The sequence below is a fragment of the Ovis canadensis genome, chromosome 11, assembly GCF_042477335.2.
Source record: "Ovis canadensis isolate MfBH-ARS-UI-01 breed Bighorn chromosome 11, ARS-UI_OviCan_v2, whole genome shotgun sequence".
Lineage (NCBI taxonomy): Eukaryota > Metazoa > Chordata > Mammalia > Artiodactyla > Bovidae > Ovis > Ovis canadensis.
This window is the reverse complement of record NC_091255.1, coordinates 44,041,281-44,066,971: the sequence shown is the minus strand read 5'-3', so window position 1 is coordinate 44,066,971 and position 25,691 is coordinate 44,041,281. Positions and strand designations below refer to the sequence as shown.

General features: G+C 40.6%; 1 protein-coding gene and 1 pseudogene across 7 annotated transcripts in view; one reads left to right on the top strand and one right to left on the bottom strand.

Annotated features, from left to right (window-relative positions):
• The window catches only part of SPAG9 (sperm associated antigen 9), a 152,299-nt gene extending 131,921 nt beyond the window's left edge, over positions 1-20,378 (bottom strand). For 6 of the 7 annotated variants that reach the window (XM_069603662.1, XM_069603652.1, XM_069603653.1 and 3 more), the window contains exon 1: positions 19,849-20,377. In XM_069603662.1, coding sequence (XP_069459763.1) covers positions 19,849-20,151 — 303 coding nt within the window. In that variant the 5' untranslated portion in view covers positions 20,152-20,377. Of the gene's footprint in view, positions 1-19,848 lie in introns of all 7 variants that reach the window. The other variant, XM_069603657.1, reaches the window with a different exon arrangement.
• Positions 20,379-23,454: 3,076 nt separating this feature from the next.
• LOC138414688 (mitotic-spindle organizing protein 1 pseudogene) lies at positions 23,455-25,461 on the top strand (annotated as a pseudogene).
• The last annotated feature ends 230 nt before the right edge of the window (positions 25,462-25,691 follow it).

Here is a 25,691-nt window from a genome sequence, read left to right as displayed (position 1 = left end):
AGTTCAGATGGCTTATAGGAGCTATTCTGCCATAATGTTCTGGAGAAAAACAAAGCTTTGAAAAGGCATGATCCTTAAGCTAAAAAAAAATAAAAAATCCCTAGAGACTGTTGCTTTATTGGAAAAAGATACTAAAGTGAAGTGAAAGCCATTCAGTCGTGTCCGACTCTTTGCGACCCCAAGGACTATACAGTCCATGGAATTCTCCCAGCCAGAATACTACAGTGGGTAGCCTTTCCCTTTTCCAGGGCATCTTCCCAACTTAGGGATCGAACCCAAGTCTCCCGCATTGCAGGTAGATTCTTTACCAGCTGAGTCACAAGGGAAACCCAAAAATGCTGGAGTGGGTAGCCTATCCCTTCTCCAGCAGATCTTCCCGACCCAGGAATCGAATCAGGGTCTCCTGCGTTGCAAGTGGATTCTTTACCAACTGAGCCATGAGGGAAGCCGGGGAGAAAGATATTAACAGACAAAAAACAAGCAAAAAACCTCTACAACCTTTAAAGTAGTAACTTTGTACATAGTACTTTTCTTAAAAAAAAAAAAAAAACAGGACCAAATAAAAGGCTGACTTATTGCTCAGAATCTACCAATATATTATCCACGACCCCCATTTACTCTGTAAAGTGAGGGAAAGAAACATTTCCATTATTTTAAATAATTATTGTTAAACTCAGTTCATTTAAATGTAACTGTTTTTCAATATAGTATCTTTTAAGAAATAAAAGAACAAACCATATTATTAAGCAATGCCTGAGGAATATAATTCCCCAAAGCCTCCCCAATCCAAAATGCAGAAAAAACTTCCAATACAAATGACTCAGTTTCTTCAAACCTAAATAACAAAGTGGGGGTGTGGGGTAGGAGGAGAGCACTTACAGATGATGAGATGCCTAAGAGACACAGAGAAAAGAAAGGGAGAAAGAGAAAGATATACCCAACCGAATGCAGAGCCTCACAGTGTTGTAGGTGAGATAAGCATGCCTTCTTAAATGAACAATGCCAATAAAATGAGGAAAATAACAGAATGGAAAAGACTACAAATCTCTTCAAGAAAACTGGAAATATCAAGGGAACATTTCATGCAAGGATGGGCACAATAAAGGACAGAAATGGTAAGGACCTAAGAAGAGCAGAAGAGATTAAGAAGAGGTGGCAAGAATACACAAAAGAACTATATAAAACAGGTCTTGAAGATCCAGATAACCACAACAGTGTGGTCACTCATCTAGAGCCAGACATCCTGGAGTGTGAAGTCAAGTGGGCCTTAGAAAGTTCTACTATGAACAAAGTCAGTGGATGTGATAAAATTCCAGCTGAGCTATTTCAAATCCTAAAAGATGATGCTGTTAAAGTGCTGCACTCAATATGCCAGCAAATTTAGAAAACTCAGCAGTAGCCACAGGACTGGAAAAGGTCAGTTTTCATTCCAATCCCTAAGAAGGGCAATGAGAAAGAATGCTCAAACTACTGTACAACTGCACTCATTTCACATGCTAGTAAGTGATGCTCAAAATCCTTCAACCTAGGCTTAAATAGTACGTGAATCAAGAACTTCCAGAGGTAAAAGATGGCAGAGGAACCAGAGATCAAATTGCCAACATTCGCTGGATCAGAGAGAAAGCAAGGACATTCCAGAAAAACATCTACTTCTGCTTCATTGATTACACTAAAGCCTTTGACTGTGTGGATCACAACAAACTGGAAAATTCTGAAAGAGATGGGAATACCACACCTCCTTACCTGCCTCCTGAGAAACCTGTATGCAGGTTAAGAAGCAACAGCTAGAACTGGACACGGAACATCTGACTGGTTCAAATTTGGGAAAGGAGTACAGCAAGGCTATATATTGTCACCCTGCTTATTTAACTTATATGCAGAGTACATCATTCAAAATGTCAAGATGGATGAATCACAAGCTGGAATCAAGAAATATCAACAACCTCAGATATGCAGATGATATCACTCTAATGGCAGAACATGAAGAGTAACCAAAGAGCCTCTTAATGAGGGTGAAAAAGGAGAGTGAAAATGCTGGCTTAAAATTCAACATTCAAAAAACTAAGAGTATGGCATCTGGACTCATTACCTAATGGCAAACAGGTGGGGGAAAAGTAGAAGCAGTAACAGATTTTATTTTCTTGGGCTCCCAAATCACTGTGGACAGTGACTGCAGCCATGAAATTAAAAGACACTTGGTCCTTTGAAGAAAAGCTATGACAAAACTAGACAGTGTATTAAAAAGTAGAGACATCTACTTTGTCAACAAAAGTCCATATAGTCAAAGCCATGGTTTTCCCAGTCATGTACAAATGTGAAAGTTGGACCATAATGAAGGCTGAGGACCAAAGAATTGAAATTTTCGAATTGTGGTTCTGAAGAAGACTCTTAAGAGTCCCTTGGACTGCAAGAAGATCAAAACAGGTAATCCTAAAGGAAACTGACCCTGAATGTTCACTGGAAGGACTGATGCTGAAGCTGAAACTCCAATACTTTGGCCATCTGGTGTGCAGAGCCATCTCATTAGAAAACACCCTGATGTTGGGAAAGATTGAAGGCAGAAGGAGAAGGGGATGATAGAGGACGAGATGGCTAGATAGCATCAGCGACTCAATGGACATGAGTTTGAGCAAGCTCCAGGAGATGGTGAAGGACAGGCAAACCTGGCTTGCTGCAGTCCCTGGGGTCACAAAGAGTTGGGACACAACTGAACGGGTGAACAACAACAACTAGTAGCTCTTGTAGGTCTTCACAGAACTGTTCAACTTCATTGGCTTTAGTGATTGGGGCACAGTCTTGGACTAGTATCATGTTGAATGGTTTCCCTGGAAACAAACGGAGCTCATTCTGTCATTTTTGAGACTGCACCCAAGTAATGCATTTTGGACTCTTTTATTGACTATGAGGACTACTCCATTTATTCTAAGGAACTCTTGCCCACAGAAGTAGATATAATGGTCATATGAATTAAATTCGCCCATTCCCATCCATTTTAGTTCATCAACTGCTAAAATGACTATGTTCACTCTTGCCGTCTCCTGAAATAAAAGTTTACTATTCTTCATAGTAAGTGTATGCTTAGTCGCTAAATCGTGTTTGACTCTTTGGGGACCCCATGGACCATAGTCTGCCAGGCGCCTCTGTTCAGAGGATTTTCCAGGCAAGAATACTGGAGTGGGTTGCCATTTCCTTCTCCAGGGGACCTTCCCAACCCAAAGATCAAGCCCGCAGCTCCTGCATTGCAGGTGAATTCTAAACTTTTCTTCAAAACACATCAATTTTTTTTACTAAACAGTTCATTTGTTACTTTAGGGTACTGCTGCTATATCCTAATTAGAAATGTCTATCAAAAAATTCTAAGCCTGAGATGGCTGGATGGCATTACCGACTTGATGGACATGAGTTTGAGTGAACTCCAGGAGTTGGTGATGGACAGGGAGGCCTGGCGTGCTGCGATTCATGGGGTCACAAAGAGTCGGACACAACTAAGTGACTGAACTGAACTGAAGCAATAGTTAAAATTAAGGGTTGGCACTTAACCATTTGTGTGGAAAATTTATTCAGCTAGAAGAAATTTTCAATCAGTAACTTAGAAATAAATATTTGTGGCTAAAACTAATTAAAAAGCAATCAGAGCCTTCTTTCTTATGAGGATACAGTGCAAAAACTACAGCCATCTATGAACCAGGCAATGGGTTCTCATCAGACCCTGAATCTGTCAGCGTCATGACCTTGGACTTCCCAGCTTTTAGAACAGTGGAAATAGATATTTGTTGTTAAAGGCACTCAACCTATGGTATTTTTGTTATAGCAGCCTGAGCAGACCAAGAAAGAACAGAAGTGGCTGACACCACCTCTTCTCTCTTTTTCTCTTGAAAGCAGCCTCGATGCCCAGAGTTCTGAATATTAATTTTTAACCATGAGGTATATTGTAAGAAGTCCAGAGTCTTGGCCTGGACTTTGATGCCAGCACCCTCTATTTCTAAACTTCCTGCTGTGAGGAAAATCTTCAACAAACAAAGAAAAATCCCTAACAAAATAACAACCACAAAAACAATCAGAGAAGGAATTCCCTGGTGGTCCAGTGGTTAGGACTTTATGGTTCCACTTCAGGGGGCACAGATCCAATTCCTCGCTGGGAAACTAAGATCCTTCAAGCTGTGTGGAACAGTCAAAAAAAAAAAAAAGAGAGAGAGAGAATCATGGTGCTAACATGATTTTTAAGTAGTCTACATTATTCTGACAACAGTTTCAATGATCTTAATATTGCAATTTTTTAAATGCCTAAATATTTCTAGAATATCTAGTATGTATAGGACAATGTAGCCACAGTGTCTGTAATAACTATACTTAGGAGAAGTCAGTTTTTCTGTATATGCCTAAGTCAAAGGACTCGCTGAAGAATTTTCTGGAAGTTGTAGCATAACTTGGTACCAGCAGTAAATAAGGACAATAACTTGAATTCACAAAATGGAATTTCAAATAGCTAGCCTCGGCAATTTGACCTTTAGTATATTTATCCACCATCCAACCAAACAAAAAAATATCTAGTACCTACTGCACCCCAGTAATTTAGTGGGAGAATTAAAGCAATAGGTTAGTCAAACACAACACTGAAAGTACTATGAAAGGAGGATAGCATGCTATGGGAAGCTATAAAATGGGTACAACCCATACTTCAGTGTCGTACAAGGCATTCCAGAACTGAAACCTGAAACATGAATAACGGTAGCCAGGCAATCGAAGAGAAAGAGAGAGGCATGCAGAGAGGCAGCTTTTAAGAAGGCCTGGAGAAACTACCTTTTACATAACAAACTCAAGGTGTTCAGTGTGGCTCTAGAAGGAAAAGATTAGACTAGTAAAGTCAGAAACAGCCAGACTACAAGGCCTTGTATGTTAGGAACTTTAGTCAATTCAAAAACAGATTTTAGACAGACCCACTAAAGGCTCTTACGTGTGGAAATGATCTGATCAGATTGCCATTTTGGAGAGAACCAGGCACAGTGTGATGGACAATGTGTAGGCTTGCAATACAGGATGCAAATAGATCATTTATGGGACAGTTTGAGTTGCCCATTTATTTATTCAGAAATATTCAAAGGGTATTTCTTATGTGCCAGACCTGGTATCCAGTTTGAATGAAAGAAGCTCCAGCTCTTCATAGTAGTAAGCTTTACTTTCAGAGTAGTAAAAATAGTTTTGAAAAGTAAAGAGATTCCAGATATATTTAGGAGTTGAAAACAAAAGAAGGCAGCAATGGGGATGAAGGAGAGAGAACAGTTAAGAATGATGACCTGGCTTCTGGCTAGGTAGACAGTGGTATCTACTCAGGAAGAGAATGAGCAAAGCAAGCTTGTGAGTTCAGTTCAGTTTTGGACATGCTGGGAGACATTCATGTCCAATAAGCAACAGTAATATGTATCTGAAACTCCAGAGAGAGAGATCTGGACTTAAAAGGCTGTTCTTAGTAAGCTATCAGCTCCATAAAGGAAGAATTTTGTTTCACACACCACTGTATCCCAATAGCCACAGTACCAAGCACACAGCTGGCCTTCAATAAATATGTTAAATGAATGAATGAAATACACTATTTTGCAATAGTCAACAACATGGTCACCAAACTGATCAGAATGGATTATGAGCTAGGCAGCGTACAGAGTGAGAACTTAAGGGGATCTTAGAAAAAGCACCAAAGAACACCAATGCTAACGAGAGTAAGAATAATCCACAGATAAGCAAGAGGAAAACCAAGAGATTTCAAAGTTAGAGAACCAAAATATATGTTTCTTACAGAATAAGTGACCGAAAGAGACAAATGTTGCTAAGAAGTATGAGGAATAAGACAGAAAAGAGAAGAAAGACATCTGAGAGTGTGATTCACTTTTGTGAATTTTCTTATTTTTTTCTTCTTTTTGGTTTTTGTTTTTTGGTTGAGCCACACAGAACGTGGTCCTCCTACTAGGCATCAAACCTGTGCCACTGCAGTGAAAACATGGAGTTCTAACCACTTGGTGCCAGGGAATTCCTATCACCTTTGTGAATTTTCAAGAATATGAGGAGGAGAAATTCTAGTATGCCTAACATTTCATATCTAAATAATGACTCTACATATCTAAATAATGAGATGGACTGCTTCCCCTTTTATAAACTTGTTTGTTCTATCTAACATCCCTGCCTCTCTACTCTGTATCACCTCACCTCTATTTCCTGTGTAACACGTACCACAATCTATAATTAACTGGTTTGTTATTACAATATAAACTGTAAGAAAGGAAGGGCTACTTTTCTTGTCTGATCTGTCTGTGGACACATTCCCAGAGTCTAGAATAGTGCCTGGCTCAATAAATATTTCTTTTTTCTGATCATTCATGTGTCCTGTTTATCTCCCTATGGGAATGGGATAGGGAAGAACTAAAAGATTATGGAGATTCCTCTCAGCCCTTAAAAAAATACCTGCAAGAAAAGCAAGTAAAAATACATTTTAGGGACTTCCCTGGCTGTTCAGTGATTATGACTCCGTGCTTCCAATGCAGGGGGCGTGGCTTCTATCTTGGCTGAGAAACTAAGATCCCATGTGCTTCCTGGTGTGGCCAAAAAATAAATTTAAAAGAAACCAAGATTTTAAAAGGAAAAAGATTTTAAAGCATAGCAACAGAGTCGAGAAACACAAAAATCCTAAATTCGTCCCCTATAGAGGATCTAATCAGCGGGAGCGCAAATTACAAGGAAAAAATTCTTCTAGGGCTCTATAATCCTAGTGGAGCAGGTAAGCAATCAGAAACAAGGCACCCTAAAATATATGCAAGACTAAAGAAAAGCTGCCAGAGAAAACATTAAATGGAGGGTAGTTTCTCAATCTCTGCATTTCAAAGCTTAAAACGGGAAAAATGATCCATTAAACTTTTATACCATAATCTTAAAAAAAATCAGACAATTTTAACTGCTTTGTAGAACTCAGGTTTAAATTTCTATTTATAGAAAAGTAGTTAAACTGCAATAATTTCGTCCTTTCCAGATGAGTGCCATTAGTTCACTATAAAAACACTAACTTACTCATCTTTATAACCAACACATGCTCTGCTCTAAAAAATTAATTCACAGACTTCCCTAGTAGTCCAGTGGTTAAGACTCTGTGATTCCAGTGCAGAGGATGTGGGTTCAATCCCTGGTTGGAAAACTAACATCCCATATGCTATTCAGTACAGCTAAAAAAAAAAAAAGCAAAACACAAACTCAAATGGAATACTAGATATTAGAAAATGTTCTCCTATGTAAATAAAGTTATGACTATATGGTAGAATGCATTAATTTTATAAGTACTTTTAAGTACTGAAGGGCAAAATGTCATAACATCTGCAATGTACTTTGAAATGGTTCACAATGTAAAAATATGTGTATGGATGTGTGTGTGTGTGTGTGTGTATGTGTGTGTGTGTGTGTAAAATTTGTTGCTGCTGTTCAGTCACCAAGTTGTGTCCAACTCTTAGTGATCTCACACACTGCAGCACACCAGACAGGCTTCCCTGTCCTTCATATCCCCTGGAGCTTGCTCAGACTCATGTCTGTTGAATTGGTGAGCTGTCTAACCATCTCATCCTCTGCCACCCTCTTCTCCTTTGGCCTTTGATCTTTCCCAACATCAGGGGCTTCTCCACTGAGTCAGCTCTTCATGTCAGGTGGCCAAAGTATTGGAGCTTTAGCATCAGTCCTTCCAACTGATTTCCTTACATTTAAGAATTTGATCCATTTTATTTTTGTGCATGGTATTAAGAGAACATTCTAATCTCATTATTTTACATGTAACTGTCCAGTTTTACCCCCACCATTTATTGAAGAGACTGTCTTTTCTCCACTGTATATTCTCCCCTCCTTTGTCATACACTAAGTGACAATTAACTGAATAGCAAGGAGAGATAAGAAAGCCTTCTTCAGTGATCAACGCAAAGAAAGAAATAAAGGGAAACAGAATGGGAAAAATTAAAGATCTCTTCAAGAAAACTGGAGATACCAAGAGAACATTACATGACAATATGGGCACAATAAAGGACAGGAATGGTGTGGACCTAACAGAAGCTGAAGATATTAAGAAGACGTGGCAGGGATACACAGAACTAGACAAAGGTCTTCATGACTCAGATAACCATGATGGTGCGCTCACTCACCTAGAGCCAGGCATCCTGGAGTGTGAAGTCAAGTGGGCCTCAGGAAGCATCACTACAAACAGTTAGTGGAGGTGATGGAATTCCAGTTGAGCTATTTCAAATCCTAAAAGATGATGCTGTGAAAGTGCTGCACTCAATACACAAGCAAACTTGGAAAACTCAGCGTGGCCACAGGACTGGAAATGCTCAAAATTCTCCAATCCAGGCTTCAATAGTACATGAACCGTGAACCTCCAGATGTTCAAGCTGGGTTTAGAAAAGGTAGAGGAACAAGAGTTCAAATTGCCAACATCCGTTGGATCATGAAAAAGGCAAGAGAGTTCCAGAAAAACATCTACTTCTGCTTTATTGACTAGGCCAAAGCTTTTGACTATGTGAATCACAAACTGTGGAAAATTATTCAAGAGATGGGAATACCAGACCACCTGACCTGCTTCCTGAGAAATATGTATGCAGGTTAAGAACCAACAGTTAAAACCAGACATGAAACAACAGACTGGTTCCAAATAGGGAAAGGACTATGTCAAGACTGTATATTGTCAGCCTGCTTATTTAACTTACATGCAGAGTACATCAAGTGAAATGCCAGGCTGGATGAAGCACAAGCTGGAATCAAGATTGCCAGGAGAAATATCAATAACCTTAGATATGCAGATGACACCACCCTTACGGCAGAAAGCGAAGAAGAACTAAAGCGCCTCTTCATGAAAGTGAAAGAGGAGAGTGAAAAAGTTGGCTTAAAACCCAACATTCAGAAAACTAAGATCATGGTATCCAGTTCCATCACTTAATGGCAAATAAATAGGAAAACAATGGAAACAGTGACAGACTTTATTTTCTGAGCTCTAAAATCACTGCAGATAGTGACTGCAGCCATGAAATTAAAAGGTACTTGCTCCTTGGAAGAAAAGCTATGACCAACCTAGACAGCATATTAAAAAGTAGAGACATTACTCTGCCAGCAAAGGTCCATCTAGTTAAAGCTATGGTTTTTCCAGTAGTCATGTATGGATGTGAGAGCTGGACTATAAAGAAAGCTGAGCACCAAAGAATTGATGCTTTTGAACTGTGGTGTTGGAGAAGACTCTTGGGAGTCCCTTGGACTGCAAGGAGATCCAACCAGTCCATCCTAAAGGAAATCAGTCCTGAATATTCACTGGAAGGACTGATGCTGAAGATGAAACTCCAAAACTTTGGCCACCTGATGCAAAGAATCGACTCATCGGAAAAGACCCTGATGCTGGGAAAGATTGAAGGCAGGAGAAGGGAAATATTGAAGGCAGGAGGAGAAGGGGAAGACAGAGGATGAGATGGTTGGATGGCATCACCAACTCAATGGACATGAGCTTGAGCAGGCTCCAGGAGTTGGTGATGGACAGGGAAGCCTGGTGTGCTGCAGCCCATGGGGTCGCAAGTCAGACACGACTGAGCGACTGAACTGAACTGACCATGGGTATGTGTGTGTTTATTTCTGGGCATTTTATCTTGTTTCACTGGTCTATATTTGTTTTTGTTCCAGTACCATACTCTTGATTACTGTACCATTATAGTCTGAAGTCGTTTTGAGTCACTTCAATCATGTCCGACTCTCTGCGACCCCATGGGCTGTAGCCTGCCAGGCTCCTCTGTCCATGGCATTCTCCAGGCAACAATTGGATTGGGCTGCCATGCCCTCCTCCAGGAATCTTCCCGACTCAGGGATCAAACCCACATCTGCATTGGCAGGCAGGTTCTTTACCACTGATGCCACCTGGGAAGTCTGAAGTCGGGACCCTGATTTCTCCAGATTCATTTTTCTTTCTCAGGATTGCTTTGGCTATTTGGGGTCTTTTGTGTTTCCATATAAATTTTAGAATTTGTTGTTCTAGTTCTGTGAAAAGTGTCAGTGATAATTTGATATAAATTGCATTAAATTGAAAGATCACCTTAGGATCTTTGGTATAGCCATTTTGACAATATTGATTCTTCCAATCCCAAAACACAGTATATCCTTCCATCTGTTTGTGCTATCTCCAACTACTTTCATCAGTGTCTTATACTTTTCAGAATACAAGTCTTTGGATTCCTAAGGTAGGTTTATTTCCAGGTATTACGTTCTTTTTGATGTGATGGTAAAAGATTGCTTCCTTGATTTTTCTTTCTGATCTTTTGATGTTAGTATATAGAAATGCAAGAGATTTGCATATTAATTTTGAATCCTACAACTTTACCAAATTCACTAATGAGCCCTAGTGTTTTTCTGGTAGCATCTTTAGGATGTTCTATGTATAGTATCATGTATATCAAACAGTAACAATTTTACTACTTCTTTTCCAATTTATATTACTTTTATTTCTTTCTCTTGTTTGCCATGGCTAGGACTTCCAAAACTATGTTAAATAAAAGTGGTGACAATGGACATTCTTGCCTTGCTCCCAATCTTAGAAGCAATGAATTCAGCTTTTCATCACTGAGAATGATGTCAGCAATGGGTTTGTCATATATGGCCTTTATTATGGCCTCTATTCCCACTTTCTAGAGAGCTCTTATCATAAATGGGTGTTGAATTTTATCAAAAGCTTTTTCTGCATCTACTGAAATGATCATATGCTTTCTTTTTATTCTCACTTTGTTAATGTGGTGTATCACACTGACTGATTTGTGGATACTTAAGAATCCTTGCATCTCTGGGATAAATCCCACTTGATCATAGTGAATGACTCTTTTAATGTCTTATTGAATTCAGTTTGCTAGTATTTTGCTGAGGATTTTTGCATCTATATTCATCAGCATCAGTTCAGTTCAGTTTCTCAGTCGTGTCCAACTCTTTGCAACCCCCATGGACTGCAGCACACCAGGCTTCCCTGTTTATCAACAACTCCCAGAGCCTCCTCAAGCTCATGTCCATCAAGTCAGTGATGCCATCCAACCATCTCACCCTCCATCATCAGTATAATTGGCCTATAATCTTTTCTTTTGATATCTTTGGTGTTGGTATCAGGCTGATGGTGGCCTCACAAAATGAGCATGGCAGTATTCCTTCCTCTGCAATTTTTTTATAACAGTTTCAGAAGGACAAGTGTTAACTCTTCTCTAAATGTCTGATAGAATTCACCTGTGAAGCCTTCTGGTCCTGGACATTTGTTTGCTGGAAATTTTTTAACTACTGTTTCAATTTCAGTACTTGTGAATCATCTGTTGACATTTTCTATTTCTTCTTGGTTCAGTCTTGGAAGGCTGTACCTAAGAATCTGTCCATTTCTTCTAGGCGGTCAATTTTATTGGCACATAGTTGTTTGTAGTAGTGTCTTATGATCCTTTGTATTTCTGTGTTGTCAGTTGAAACTTCTCCTTTTTCATTTCTAGTTTTATTGATGTGAGTCCTCTCCTTTTTTCTTGATAAGCCTGGCTAGAGGTTTATCAATTTTGCTTATCTTCTTAAAGAATCAGCTTTTAATTTCATTGATCTTTGCTACTGTTTTCATCTTTATTTCACTTATTTCTGCTCTGATTTTTGTGTAATTTTTTTCCTTCTACTAAATTTGGGCTTTGTTTGTTCCTCTTTCTCTAGATGCTTTAGGGGTAAGGTTAGTCTGTTTATTTGAGATATTTCTTATTTCCTAAGGTAAGATGGTATTGCTATAAATGTCCCCCTTAGAACTCCTTTTGCTGTATGCCCAAAGTGTTGGACCATCATGTTTTCATTGTCATTTGTCTCTAGCTATCTTTTTATTTCCTCTTTGATTTCTTTAGTGATCCATTAGCTGTTCAGTGACATATGTTTAGCCTCCATGTATTTGTGTGTTTTTCTTAGTTTCTTCCCCTGTAATTGATTTCTAATCCCATAGCATTGTGGTCAGATAAGATACTTGATATAATTTCAATTTTCTTAAAGTTATCGAGGCTTGATTTGTGGCCCAAGATATGATCTGTCCTGGACAATGTTCCATGTGCACTTGAGAAGAAAGTGTATTTAGCAGCTTTCAGATGGAATATTCTTTAAATATCAGCAGGGACATTACTTTGCCGACCAAGGTCCGCCTAGTCAAGGCTATGGTTTTTCCTATGGTCATGTACGGATGTGAGAGTTAGACTGTGAAGAAGGCTGAGCACCGAAGAATTGATGCTTTTGAACTGTGGTGTTGGAGAAGACTCTTGAGAGTCCCTTGGACTGCAAGGAGATCCAACCAGTCCATTCTGAAGGAGATCAACCCTGGGATTTCTTTGGAGGGAATGATGCTGAAACTGAAACTCCAGTACTTTGGCCACCTCATGCGAAGAGCTGACTCACTGGAAAAGACTCTGATGCTGGGAGGGATTGGGGGCAGTAGGAGAAGGGGACAACCGAGGATGGGATGGCTGGATGGCATCACGGACTCGATGGACATGAGTCTGAGTGAACTCCGGGAGACGGTGATGGACAGGGAGGCCTGGCGTGCTGCGATTCACGGGGTCACAAAGAGTCGGACACGACTGGGCGACTGAACTGAACTGAACTGAAAGTCCGTCTGATCTAATGTGTCATTTAAGGCCTGTGTTTCCTGATTTTCTGTGTGGACGATCTGTCTCTTGATGAGAGTGAGTTATTAAAACCCCCCAAAATTATTGTTTTTCTGTTGATTTTTCCTTTTACAGCTGTTAGTATTTGCCACAGATATTGAGGTATTCCTATGTTGGATACACACATATACATATATACAATTGTTATAGCTTCTTCTTGTATTGATCTTTTGATCATTATATAGTATCCTTCTTTGTCTCCTGTAACATTCTTTATTTTGAAATCTATTTTGTCTGATATGGGTACTGCTACTCCAGCTTTCTTTTATTTCCATTTGCATGGATACTTTTTTCTATCCCCTCACTTTCAGTCAGTATGTAGGCACCAGAAGTCTTGAGTGAATTCCACGGCCTTGTACTGAAGCTAATAACTAAATATCACTGGCCAAAAATTCAAAATGTATAGAATTCATACACATATATTTTTAAATATCACCTTTTTTGATAGACACATTACATACATTATTAAACTGCTCCTATGCTTTTATTTCTTATCTCAACCTAGAAATTTAGGTAATAGCTACATTCTTTGTAAGTGCTGAGCACAGCAAAAAAAAAAAAAGGTGTTTTTAAAATAACTCAACCATTAGTCAAGGGAACAAAAGAAAATGTATTTGGCTACATTATTCTAATACTAGTTCTCCTGGGAACCAAAAGTATTTAAGTACATAGTGTGTAGTTAAAGGTAAGCTAAGGAATCCAAGAAACTCTCTCACCAAACACAGGCACAGAATTGGATCAGTGACCTGTGTCATATACCACAGTAATCTAGTAAGTCGTTTTTACTCAACTAATCCATCCTGGTACCTTGGCCATTTTCATAGTCTCTTTTGTGATTTTAAATAAGTAAAATGTGAATGTCACTATCCCAGGGACACATAATAGATACTAAGAAACTTAAATTCAGAAATCTCTGAAAGGTAAAAGGTAAACTGTTAGCTCCTCAGTTGTGTCTGACTCTTTGCGACCCCACTGACTAGCTTGCCAGGCTCCTCTGTCCATGGAATTTTCCAGGCAAGAATACTAGAGTGGGTTGCGATTCCCTTCTCCAGGGGATCTTCCTGACCCAGGGATCAAACCTGGGTCTCCTGCTGCAGGCAGATTCTTTACCATCTGAGCCACCAAGAAATCCTGAAGGTAAATGGTAAGATCTATCTTAATAGCTAAACAATAACTATCTCTGATTACCATTTCAAAAGGTGACATACACACCCTCTCATCAAAGTAAGCAAGAAGAACAAACAGACTGTTCATTTCAGAAAGTGCCTGGAAGTAGGGACTGACAGGCAAGGACATATCTACTCTGACAAGGGGCAGTGTGAAGCTTATTTCAATAGTTCAGCAAAAAAAAAAAAAAAAGGTATTTTCAAAATATGAAAATACGTATTTTTTAAATGTACTGGGTTTATGTATAAATTCATTTGTGTATACAGAGATCAATGAAGCACTACAGTGTATTTTGAGCATTCTAAAACTTAGGTTTAAAGAAGTTAAGATGTAACAGTCCAAAAAGCTGTTGACCCTTGCTGTAACTAAACCAAGACAGAGAAATGAAGTCAGCACCTCAGTTATTCTTGGACCAAAAATCTTTAGTTCCCTAAAGATACCACAAGATACTGGTTTTAAAAACCACTGGATTTCTTGGATTCCTTAGCTTACCTTCCTTGGTGGCTCCATGGAAAAGATTCTGCCTACCAATGAAGGAGATACTGGTTCGATCCCTGATGCAGGAAGATCCCACATGCCACAGAATAGCTAAGCCTGTGTGCCACAACTACTGAGCCTGTGCTCTAGAGCCCAGGAGCTGAAACTCCTGAAGTCCACACGCCCTAGAGCCCATGTTCCATGACAAAAGAAGCCACGGCAATGAGAAGCCTGCACACCACAACTAGAGAACAGCCCCGCTCACCACAATGAGAGGAAAGCCCATGCAGCAACAAACGCCAGCACAGCCAAACATAAATAAATAAGATTAAAATTAAAAAACACTGAACAAGTGGTTTGAAAACTTCATGTCAAATGTTCAATGGACCAGCAAATTGCTCTGTACTAACAGATCATCTGCGCATATAAATAAACCACCATTCCACTACTGCTCCACTGTAGTGAAATAAACCTACTTTTAAAATTATTATTATTTGCCTCACTGTGCAGTATGGGGCTCTTAGTCCGTCCCTCCCCCACAACCAAGGATCAAACCCATGCCCCTGTAGTGGAAGCTCAGAGTTCTAACCACTGGACCACCAGGGGATCCCCAAAACCTACTTAATAGCAAATTAAATTCCTTTTGATACCAGAGTAATAGAATTAAAACTAAAGAACCATCATAAATATCAATTCAAATAACAACTCTGCCAAAGAAACAAAATAAACAACGTTGAAGCAAATATGGAATTTCTGTTTTTAAGATCCTAAGTCCTCAACAAATATAAGCTAAAGTATTCAAAATTACTCTTCATTCCTGTCTTGAACTGAAAAGACTTCAAATATTCCTTTCTAAGGGTTTATTGAAGAAGTTAACTTTCATTGTAAATTATTTCACAAACAAAAATTAATTTCCTTAGCATTTTTGAATGACATATTTTTATGGGGACTTCCCTGGTGGTCCAGTGGCTGAGGCTCCTCACTCCCAGTGCAGGGGGCCTTGGTTCAATCCCTCGTTAGGGAGTGTGATCCCACATGCTGCAACTACAGATCCTGCATGACGCAACTAAGACCAGGCACAGCCTCAAGAAATAAATTTTAATTTTAAAAAATAATATATTCTCATGAAAGAATGAGAACTACATCAAAATCCCCGCCTGCCTTCCTGCCCACAAATCTCATCATTCACTCTCATATGCACAGACTTGCAAAGAAAACAACCTGATAACAAGTCTTCTTATGCTGTGCTGCGCTTAGTGGCTCAGTCGTGTCGCACTCTGCGACCCCATGGACTGCAGCCTGCCAGGCTCCTCGGTCCATGGGGATTCTCCAAGCAAGAATACTGGTGTAGACTGCCATGCCATCCTCTGGGGATCTTCCCAACCCAGGGATCAAACCCAGGTCTCCCGCATTGCAGGTGAGTTCTTCACCATCTGAGCCACCAGGGAAGCCCATGAATACTGGAGTGGGTAGCCTATCCCTTCTCCAGGGAATTTCCTGACCCAGGAATCAAACTGGGGTCTCCTGCATTGCAGGAGGATTCTTTACCAGCTGAGCTACCAAGGAAGCCCGTAAGTCTTCATATAAAATATCAATTGTTACTGCTTTAAGTGCTGATTCATTGGAAAAAAGTTAATTAGAAAATTCTCAGTAATATCCCTCACCTATGCATTTAATCACTTCATTTTAGACAAAAACCCACAGAAAAGCAGTCCTAAAAACCACATAATCACATCATCTTCTTCCCAGCAAAGATATTCTGTCTTCATATATGCTTCTACTACTCAAGGAGGATGAAGAGGGTACATCTTCATTTCTATGTGCAATCTCTTCCAGTCAATCACGCTAAACTCTCACTTTAAAACTAAATTCACTATGTATAACTGGATCACTTTGCTATACATCTGAAATTAACACAGCACTGCAAATCAACTATACGTCAATAAAAAAAAATTTAAACCGAATTTCTTAAGAAAAGTTTTCTTTAATTCATTTGCCTATTTCAGGGAAATTTTTTTTAATTACTCAAAACAAATCATGTCTATTCTAAAAGAATCAGAATTTACACAAACATAAAAAACACTAACATATTCTTCCTAAGAATAACATCTCTCTCTAGATTTTTTTTTTTTTGGTCTGTGTCACGCAACTTGTGAACTGTTTTTGTAATCAATGATTTAACAGATCGATTGTTCATAGATTCACAGGTTTACCTTGGATAGAGTAGACAGGAAATGTTGAGCTGAAGAAGTGAAATTTAAGCTGAGTCAAAAGTGAGGAGCTAGTCAGGATGAAGCTCTGAGGGAAAAGTATTCTAGGCCAAGGGGGTGAAGGCATCAGACAGTACTTGGTTAAATGGAAAAATATATATATGGTTGGGGACTTCCCTGGTGGTCCAGTGGCTAAAGCTTCATGCTCCCAATGCAGGGGACCAGGGTTACATCCCTGCTCAGGGAACTAGATCCCACATGCCTCAATAAAGTCAAAGATCTCGTGTGCCACAACTAAGACCTGGCACACACATAAATAAATATTTTAAATATATACTGTTGTTCAGTCGCTAAGTCATACTCGATTCTTGGCAACCCCATGGACCACAGAATGCCAGGTTTTCCAGCCCTTCATTATCTCCTGGAGTTTGCTCAAATTCAAGTTGATTGAGTCATTGCTGACATCCTACCAGCACATCCTCTGTCGCCCCCTTCTCAAGCCCTCAATACTTCCCCAGCATCAGGGTCTTTTCTATCGAGTCCATGCCTTGCATCAGGTGGTCGAAGTGTTAGAGCCGCACCATCAGTCCTTCCAATGAATATTCAAGGTTGATTTCCTTTAGGACTGACTGGTTTGATCTTGCTGCCCAAGGGACTCTCAACAGTCTTCTCCAGCACCACAATTTAAAAGCATCAATTCTTCAGTGCTCAGCCTTCCTTATGGTTCAGCTCTCACATCCATACATCACTACGGGAAAAACCACAGCTTTGACTACACATATATATATGGCTGGAGCAGGGAGCCCAAAGGGGAGAGTGGTAAGCTATAAAATGAGATTTCTTGACTAGGATTTGAAGCTGGTTATAAATCTATATAAAATCAGCCCTTCTTCAGATTATTTTTATAGACTCAAAACCAGCAGGTTAACTCGTCACAACAAATTCAAATTAAAGCAAAGAAAAAGACAGAAGGTATTCAAATTAAGTAATATCATTATAATAAAGATTACATTTCCTATTTAAAGGCCACAAAACTTAGAGAAAATTAAACACAGAATCATTTCTGCAAATTTACCTAAGAGAGACTGAATTTCTGAGTACATGGGTAAAACTTGATCTATGATCTTACATGAAAACTGGTAACAAGACGACTTTACATTTGTGGTCATCTAGCCATCAACATTCTTAGTCTCAGGTCATGCTTCATTACATAGAACTTACCGGCACATTTGAAGAAGCATCAATTACAAAAGAAGTCATTGGATAGCCACTTTTTACATGTCATTTACTTAAGAAATTAATATATAATCCAGAGTCTAGCAGCTTAGTTAGTTGTATTTTCTGATTCTGCAACCTGTGGCAGATGGTTTTCCTGGCATGCATGACCCTGGCATTTTGCCCATGTTTACATGGACTGACAGGAGTTTAAGGCTGATGGGGTAATTTCTTGCTTTTTAAAATTATGTATTTATTTACTTATGGCTATCCTGGGTCTTTTCTGCTGTGCATGGGCTTTCTCTAGTTGCAACGAGCTGGATGAGGGGGAACAACTCTTCCTTGGGGTGTGCAGGTTTCTCCCTGCATGGCTTCTCCTGTTGCAGAGCACAGGCTCTAGGGTGTGTGCGTTTCATTAGCTGTCAAGTGCACAGGCTTAGCTGCCCCATGCCATGTGGAATGTTTTCAGAACACAGATCAAACCTCTGTCCCCTGCATTTCCAGGCAGACTCTTAACCACTGGAGCACTAGGGAAGTCCAACAATTTCTTTTACCTGTGATAATAAAGTCATGCCGGGCCTGTTCCTCACCTGTGTGTATATTCGGTTAATTCCACAGTCTTCCCATGTACGTCCATAAAATAGCAAGGGCCTCTCTGAGCATGAAGACATGGCAAGTCATCTCAGGAGTAGTACATAAGCTCCATTCCATAAAGAGTGCTAGTAAACTAGTGGAAATTGTGATTCATCCTTAGATTTTCTTTTCCAACCTTTCCTTCCATATATACTTGGAAATACTTTTGAAATAAAGTCAGTTTTGTTTGGCAAATTCATTAGCATCCCTTTGAGACAAATGGATCGCAAAATCAGAACTAAAAAGCATCATGCAGTCAAACTTAAGGAAAACAACAACTATTTGACCTCATACAAACGTATTAAGTAAAAAAAGTTTACATGGTGGTACTATTTAGTGTCAGGAAATGAGCTGCACATCTTTAAAACTTTTCAATTATTTCTGAAAGACAGTATGTCATTCCTTCAATAATTAGTTATTTAGCTTCCTTCTATCACCATATATTTGCCCAGGTTTGCTAGACGCTCAGGAAACAAAGATGAACAGGACACTTCACCTACATCAGATAAATTCCACAGAAATAATGCCAGCATATACTGAAAGCTAGAATCCTTGACCACCTCAAGAAGTTAAAACACCTATCACTTGCACTCCAGAGCTCCAAAAGGCTCAAAGTCAAGGTTGGGGCACCGAGGTCACTAAAGTTAAAAGCTGAGGTATTATAAAGTTAAAAGCTGGCCAAGTGCAGTCTCTGAAAAGAGTTGCCAACTGTCACCCACATCTCCTTAACCCGCCCCCTACCACTTCCCCGTCCTTTTTATAAATAGTTTTTAAAGGGAACTGTCCAAGGTTACCACCTGACAAGGAAGAGTGCATTGATGTGGTATACCAATACGATAAAATTGTATACTCTCCATATTTACAGAGTATTCCCATACATCTAAGTGTCGACAAAGTCTCAACCAACGCACGTAACACATAAAATAAAACTTCCTCAGTAGGGTTAAAATATCAAGAAACAGACCGAAAGAGGAAGATATCAAACTTCCCAAAGCAGCAACCCCCAGGAAAGGTACTGGAACCAGCGGAAGTTACATATCCAGGACAGTTGTTTAAAGGCGCTCCACCCACCACCCCAAGGTAAAAGTTTGAAACGCCGTCTGACTACCCCCACGGTGGTCGGAAACTTCCCTAAACTACAAGAGCAGGCAGATACCCTAAAATACCGCTCTCAGCCAACCCCAGGTGCCCTCAGGCCAGGCTGTGGCTTCCTCCCCAGGCCTTCTTCCCCCATCTCACTCTCTTCTCCAAGACACTCACTCACCCATCTCCCTGGGCGTCCAATGCTGGCCGGGGGTACTGGGGCCTCTCGGCCGCCAGGCTCATTCCGACGAGCCTCGGACTGAGGCCTGCCCCAAGGAGGCCGGCGCGCCTCCCCTCCGAGACGGAGCGCGACCCCCCGGCCCTCGGGCCCGGCCCTCACCCTCCCCTCTGGCCGGCCTCACCTCCTCTGCGTGCTTGCGCAGCGCCTTCTCTCGCTCGTACTGGGTGATGAGCTGCTCGTTGTCGTCCCGGAGCAGCTCCAGCTCCACCTGGTGCTCTTGGTCCTGCGCGAACACCGAGTCCAGGTTCTCCAGCACGGCTACCACCAGTGGCATCAGCTCCTTGACCACCTCCTCGTCGTAGCGCCCGATGAGCCGCTCGAACTCGCGGTAGATGGAGCCGGCCAGGCCGGACACCCGCTCCGACATCACGGCCCCGGAGCCGCCGGGCTCCTCCTGGTACACCACACCGTCCTCCAGCTCCATGGTGGCGGGCTGCCCGCCGGCCGGGGGCGTCTCCGGCTGAGGGGGCGACACGGGCCCGCACGGGACGGGGCCGCTGCGGCTGGAGCTGGGGCTGGGCCCGGCGGGGTGGGGGCCCGAGCCGGAGGAGGGGAGGGGTGAAGCGAGAGTATTCAGCCCAACCGACGCTGCACCAACTGCCGGGGCGGCCGGGCTGCGCGCGCCACACGTCACTGAAGGGGCGGGATCCGCCCGTGTCAGCCCGTAGGGCGGGACCCCGCAGGAGGCCAGGCGCGGTCGGGGGCGGGGCCAATGCAGCACCCTGCGCCAGCGGAGGCGGCGTTGCGTCAATACTGGGCGCCGCGCGGACGTCGTGTAAGCCAATGGGAAAGACTGCGATAGGAGGGTGGTGAGAAGTACCCACCCCAGGCGCGATTTGCGGGCCGAGCCCCAAAGGAAACCAAGGGTTTCTGGAAGAGTGCTTAGAATCCAGAATAGCTAACATTTTATTAGTTTTTACAGCGCACAAAGGGCTTTCGTATTTGGGCCTCGTCACAGGCTTGGTGCGGTAGACGTTTTGGACTTCGTTTCACAGACGCGGAAAGTAGGCCTGGAGAAGTTAATGGTTCACTCAAGGTCACGCGGCTAGAACGGGAAGGAGGCCGATCAGGGGCTCAAAGCAGTTCTAAGAATTTGAGAATTCCGGACTCAGAGTAGTGGAACACAGGGAAAGGGAAAGCAACCTTAACGGGGACAAGGTCCGCCTCAGTAATAAGGTGGTCTTGAATAGGAAGGAATTATTTGGGGTTAAGACAGTAAGGTTAGCCTTAAACAGAGAACGTGCAAAGCATCCTGGAGAAGTGTAAAACAAACTCCATAATCTTGCACTTTCCCAAACACTAGTTTCTCTCCTCACGGACTACTTGGGAGAGTGGAATTTCCTGGCTCCAAGCACCCTCCTTTCCTCTAATCTCTCAGCAGGACAGGCTAACGTGGGGTGGAGAGTAGAGGAGGAAAGAGGTGGAGTCACTAGGATGAGTAAGTCTGGTGGTACGTGAGGTCTCTCGCCGGCTGGTAGAAAATCACGTGTGGGGAATGACAACACCCAAACCTCGGGCGGGCTGAGTCAAGGATCACTTCCTGGTGTTCTGACCAGGAACAAATGGGGCAGAAAATACACCCCAAAGCCCGTGATCTCCACAGCAGGTGACGGAAGAGTACTGTCACCTCAAATCCTGTAAGAATAGGGCCTGGGAAGGCAAGATTTGAGTAAAGAATGGTTCACTGGGGAATCAGCTACCTCCCAGGATCATAAAAACTCTCAATTTGGTATTTACAAATTCAAGTTCTGTAAGTACGAACTAGTTCTCCAAAGTCTCCCAATCTGTACCCAACCAGAGACCCACAAAAGCAGTAAGGAGGTGCAAAACTTAGCCTTACAAGGACACACGTGATTGAATTTGTGGCCTGTACTGTCCCCCTTTCGCACCCTCACCAAGCAGTCACCTCTTATTGTTTGTGTATATGTGTAGGTCTTAGATTTGCCGATCAGCTAGTTGGATATGTGCCCCAACTGCCCTTTCTTTTCTAAAGCTCGCATTTAAAAACCAGGAACTAATCTTCTCTGGATCTGTTTTTTCTTTTCTTTTTTCTCTCCTAAGGACTCTTACTTGGGCACCTATATGTATGTCTCTCTCTCTCTCTCTCTATATATATATATATACACATATATATGTATATATGTATACGCCTATATATATATGCCTCTGTTTTCCTAGAAGTCCGAGGAGCCGAAAAACTTAGGGCAAGACTTTATTTTGTCTTTCCACACTATCATACACATCAGAAACTTTAGAGGGAAAAAACTGATATTCAGGTCTAAGATTATAACAAAGTCTTAATAGTAAGTGTGCTGAAGTATAAATTCAACATAGAAATATATGAGATATATATTTATATATTGCTTCCCAGATGGCGCTAGTGGTAAAGAACCCACCGCCAATGCAGGAAACAGACACAGGTTCAATCCCTGGTCAGGAAGATCCCCTGGAGAAGGAAGTGGCAACCCACTCCAGTATTCTTGCCTGGAGAATCCCATGAACAGAGGAGCCTGGTAGGCTACAGCCTGTAATGTTGTGGAGAGTTGGACAGGACTGAAGCGATTTAGCACGCACATGTATATGAACTAATTTTAAGCTTCTGCTAGCTCAGTGATCACATTTGTTTGAAACAACATTCTGCCAAATATCTATCAATTCTTGAATTAAAATATTATATATGCATATAATTAAATATTTATTATTCAATAACAAAAAGAAATGAAGTACATATTACAACATGGAAGTATTGAACCTTGAAAATATTCTAAGAAAAAGAAGCCAGTCACAAAGGACCACATGAAAGGTCGGTGGTTGCCTCAGGCTGGCTGGTGGAACAAGGGAAAATAAGAGTGAATGCTAAAGGGGATGGGTTTCTTTTGGGCCTAATGAAAATGTTCTAAAATTGATTATGGTGATAGATAATATACTGATATATTATGATACTAATTATATATATTATTGGCTCAGCTGGTAAAGAATCCGCCTGCAATGCGGGAGACCTGGGTTTGATCCCTGGGTTGGGAAGATCCCCTGGAGAAGGGAAAGGCTACCCACTCCAGTATTCTGGCCTGGAGAATTCCATGGACTATATAGTCCATGGAGTCACAGAGTTGGACATGACTGAGCAACTTTCACTTTTTTTTCACTTTCTATACTAATATAATATGGACAGTATACTAATACTCTGAATTAAGTCATTGAATTGTACACTGTAAATGGTTTAATTATTTATGTGCATGGGTGCTAATTCGCTTCAGTTGTGTCTGACTTTTTGCAACCCCATGGACTGTAGCCCATCAGGCTCATCTGTCCATGGGATTCTCCAGGCAACAATATTGGAGTGGGTTGCCATACTGTCCTCCAGGGGATCTTCCAGACCCAGCAATCAAACCAGTGTGTCCTGCGGCTCCTGCATTTCAGGCATGTTCTTTACCGATGAACCGCCAGGGAAGACCAGTTTAATTATATAGTGTGTGAATTGTATTTCAATAAAGTTGTTAAAACTAAATGAAATTTATGGCTATAATAACTTTATTCTAACCCAATAGAATTATGTAATTTAGTGTGACAAAGTGGAAAGAAAACAGTTTTTAAATTGGGAATTTTATACTCTTAGTATGGACTGGTCGTTTTGAAGAACTTAGGCCAGAAACAAAAAAGTTAGTGGTTAAGAATCCACATGGAAGTTCCAGGTCAGGCCCTTCACCCGCCTCGCTCGGCCCTCGCTATGACTAGGAGCCGTGGTGCTGGGTCGGCGGCAGCAGCAGCAGTGAATCTGAATGCATCCTACTTGAGATTTCAAGAGTTTTGGATACTAGATTAGATATGGAAACTCTGTCTATATGTGTGCGGCTTTGTGAACAAGGAATTAACCCAGAAGCTGTATCATCAGTTATTAAGGAAATTCGCAAGGCCACAGAAGCCCTAAAGGCTGCTGAAAGTATGACAAGCTGACTTTCTGAAGAAATCCTGATGGGCTATGTCAAGCTGTGTAAGAGGATTGAAGATTGCATTGTAGTCAAGAACATATGACTAACAATGAAATCACTGCATGGAGCAATGTGGAAACATTGTCCTTTTTAAAAGAATTATAAAACCATAGCTTTATAAATCAGTGGAAAGTGGCTCACAGAGAAAACTATCAGTTGTGTTTACATCACATCTTTTTTTTTTTTTTTTTTGCTTTAACCGCTCTAATCCTTTGGCATTGCTGTGTTCATATTTATGTATTCCTAATTTATAGCTCTGATAGCTTTAATTTTCTAAGCAGTCCATCAGATGTGCACATCTGCTGTGCCTGGGTGAACTATAGTGGAACCCATCAGCAGTAATGTTGTAGTTAAGACTTGTTGACATTTCCATTATAAACTTAAATTTTGAATTGTTGAAGCAAAATTACTGCGGATTTATGTTGTATTAGGCTGAAAGTTGACAGAATTTCCACTACCATGTGTGGGTTTTTGATTTAGATATATTATGCATATCAGAATCTTGTTTTTTATAAGAACATGGAAACCGTGTTGTTAATCTGCTCTTTAACAAAGAATATTTCTTTTTTTAAACATAAAGTTTGAGTGGCAGTTAATAGTGTGACCCAGATCATATTAATATTGATTAAAAAGTAAAACTTTTAGAAAACTTAGATTTTTAAAGGTAATGACAGAGCTTAGCTTAGTATTATTTGTCATTTGATTCATTTAAATTTAGGGAAGATATTAATTGAGAATGTTTTTCTAGGTTTTTAATTCATAATGAAACAATTCCAACATGAAAAGTCTTTTTACTTTTGTTAAATAAAAATAATTTGAGTGCTTACTTAATAAAATACCTTGAGTGGTTATCTAGTAAATCACCAAACAGGTGGTGACATTCAATAAATAATGTTACTATTTTCTGAAGGAATAAAGATTTCCAGTCATTAAACAAAAAATAATCATGTTTTCTGCATCAGGAATTCTGAATATGCCTTTCTAAGATCATTTTTGTGCGTCATAATTTTTACCCTGTAAGTTTTAACTAACTGAAGTGATGGTTCAAAATAAAGTTTAGAAAACTTAGGATAATATGGTTTCTGTTCCTCTAACAGAATCTCCATGAACGATTTTTTCCCAAGACTACTACAAATTGAATCTGATTTTTTAAGACTGTGTTAGCTTTCCAGTTAAATGATAGTACAAGCATATACTCTTTGGTAGCATATTTTGTTCTTCAAACAAACTAAAGTGATTTTAATAAGGCTTAATAATATTTAATGGCAATCTTCTGTTCTATTTTAAAAATCTAGTCTTTTGACCACGTTGACTTTTGAATGGTGGCATCTTTACCAAGTACACTGAACATCTGTTGTAGGGAGAACAGTTTGGAGACAATGAAGGTTTTGATTTTAAGTTATCTATATGATTCAAAAATACTGCATGTTGTTACTTATATAAAATCAGAAAGAACACACTCTTGTCAAGCTCCAAAATTTGTATACACTTTTGGGTCATAAGAGTTAATAGTTTTATTTATAACTTTGTAGATTATGTTATTTATGTATGAAACAAAGCAGGAAAATATATTGAGGAGTTCTGTTTACAGAGGACTTTAATGTATTACATTTCTTAAATGTAAACATGTATTTTTAATGCATACTTAAGTAATACTTAAGGAAACCAAACAAAGTAATGATACAGTTGCATTGTTGTGCATGTTGTCAGTGTCCAAAACAAAACCATTTTGGCGATTAAAAAAAAAAAAAGAATCTACCTGGAAATGCAGGGGATGCAGAGTTCAATCCCTGGTGAAGGAACTAAGATTCCACGCACTGTGCCGAAACTAAGACCGCCTGCTACAGCTACTGGAGAAGGAAATGGCAGCCCACTCCAGTGTTCTTGCCTGGAGAATCCCAGGGACTGAGGAGCCTGGTGGGCTGCCGTCTATGGGGTCGCAGAGTCGGACACAACTGAAGCGACTTAGCAGGAG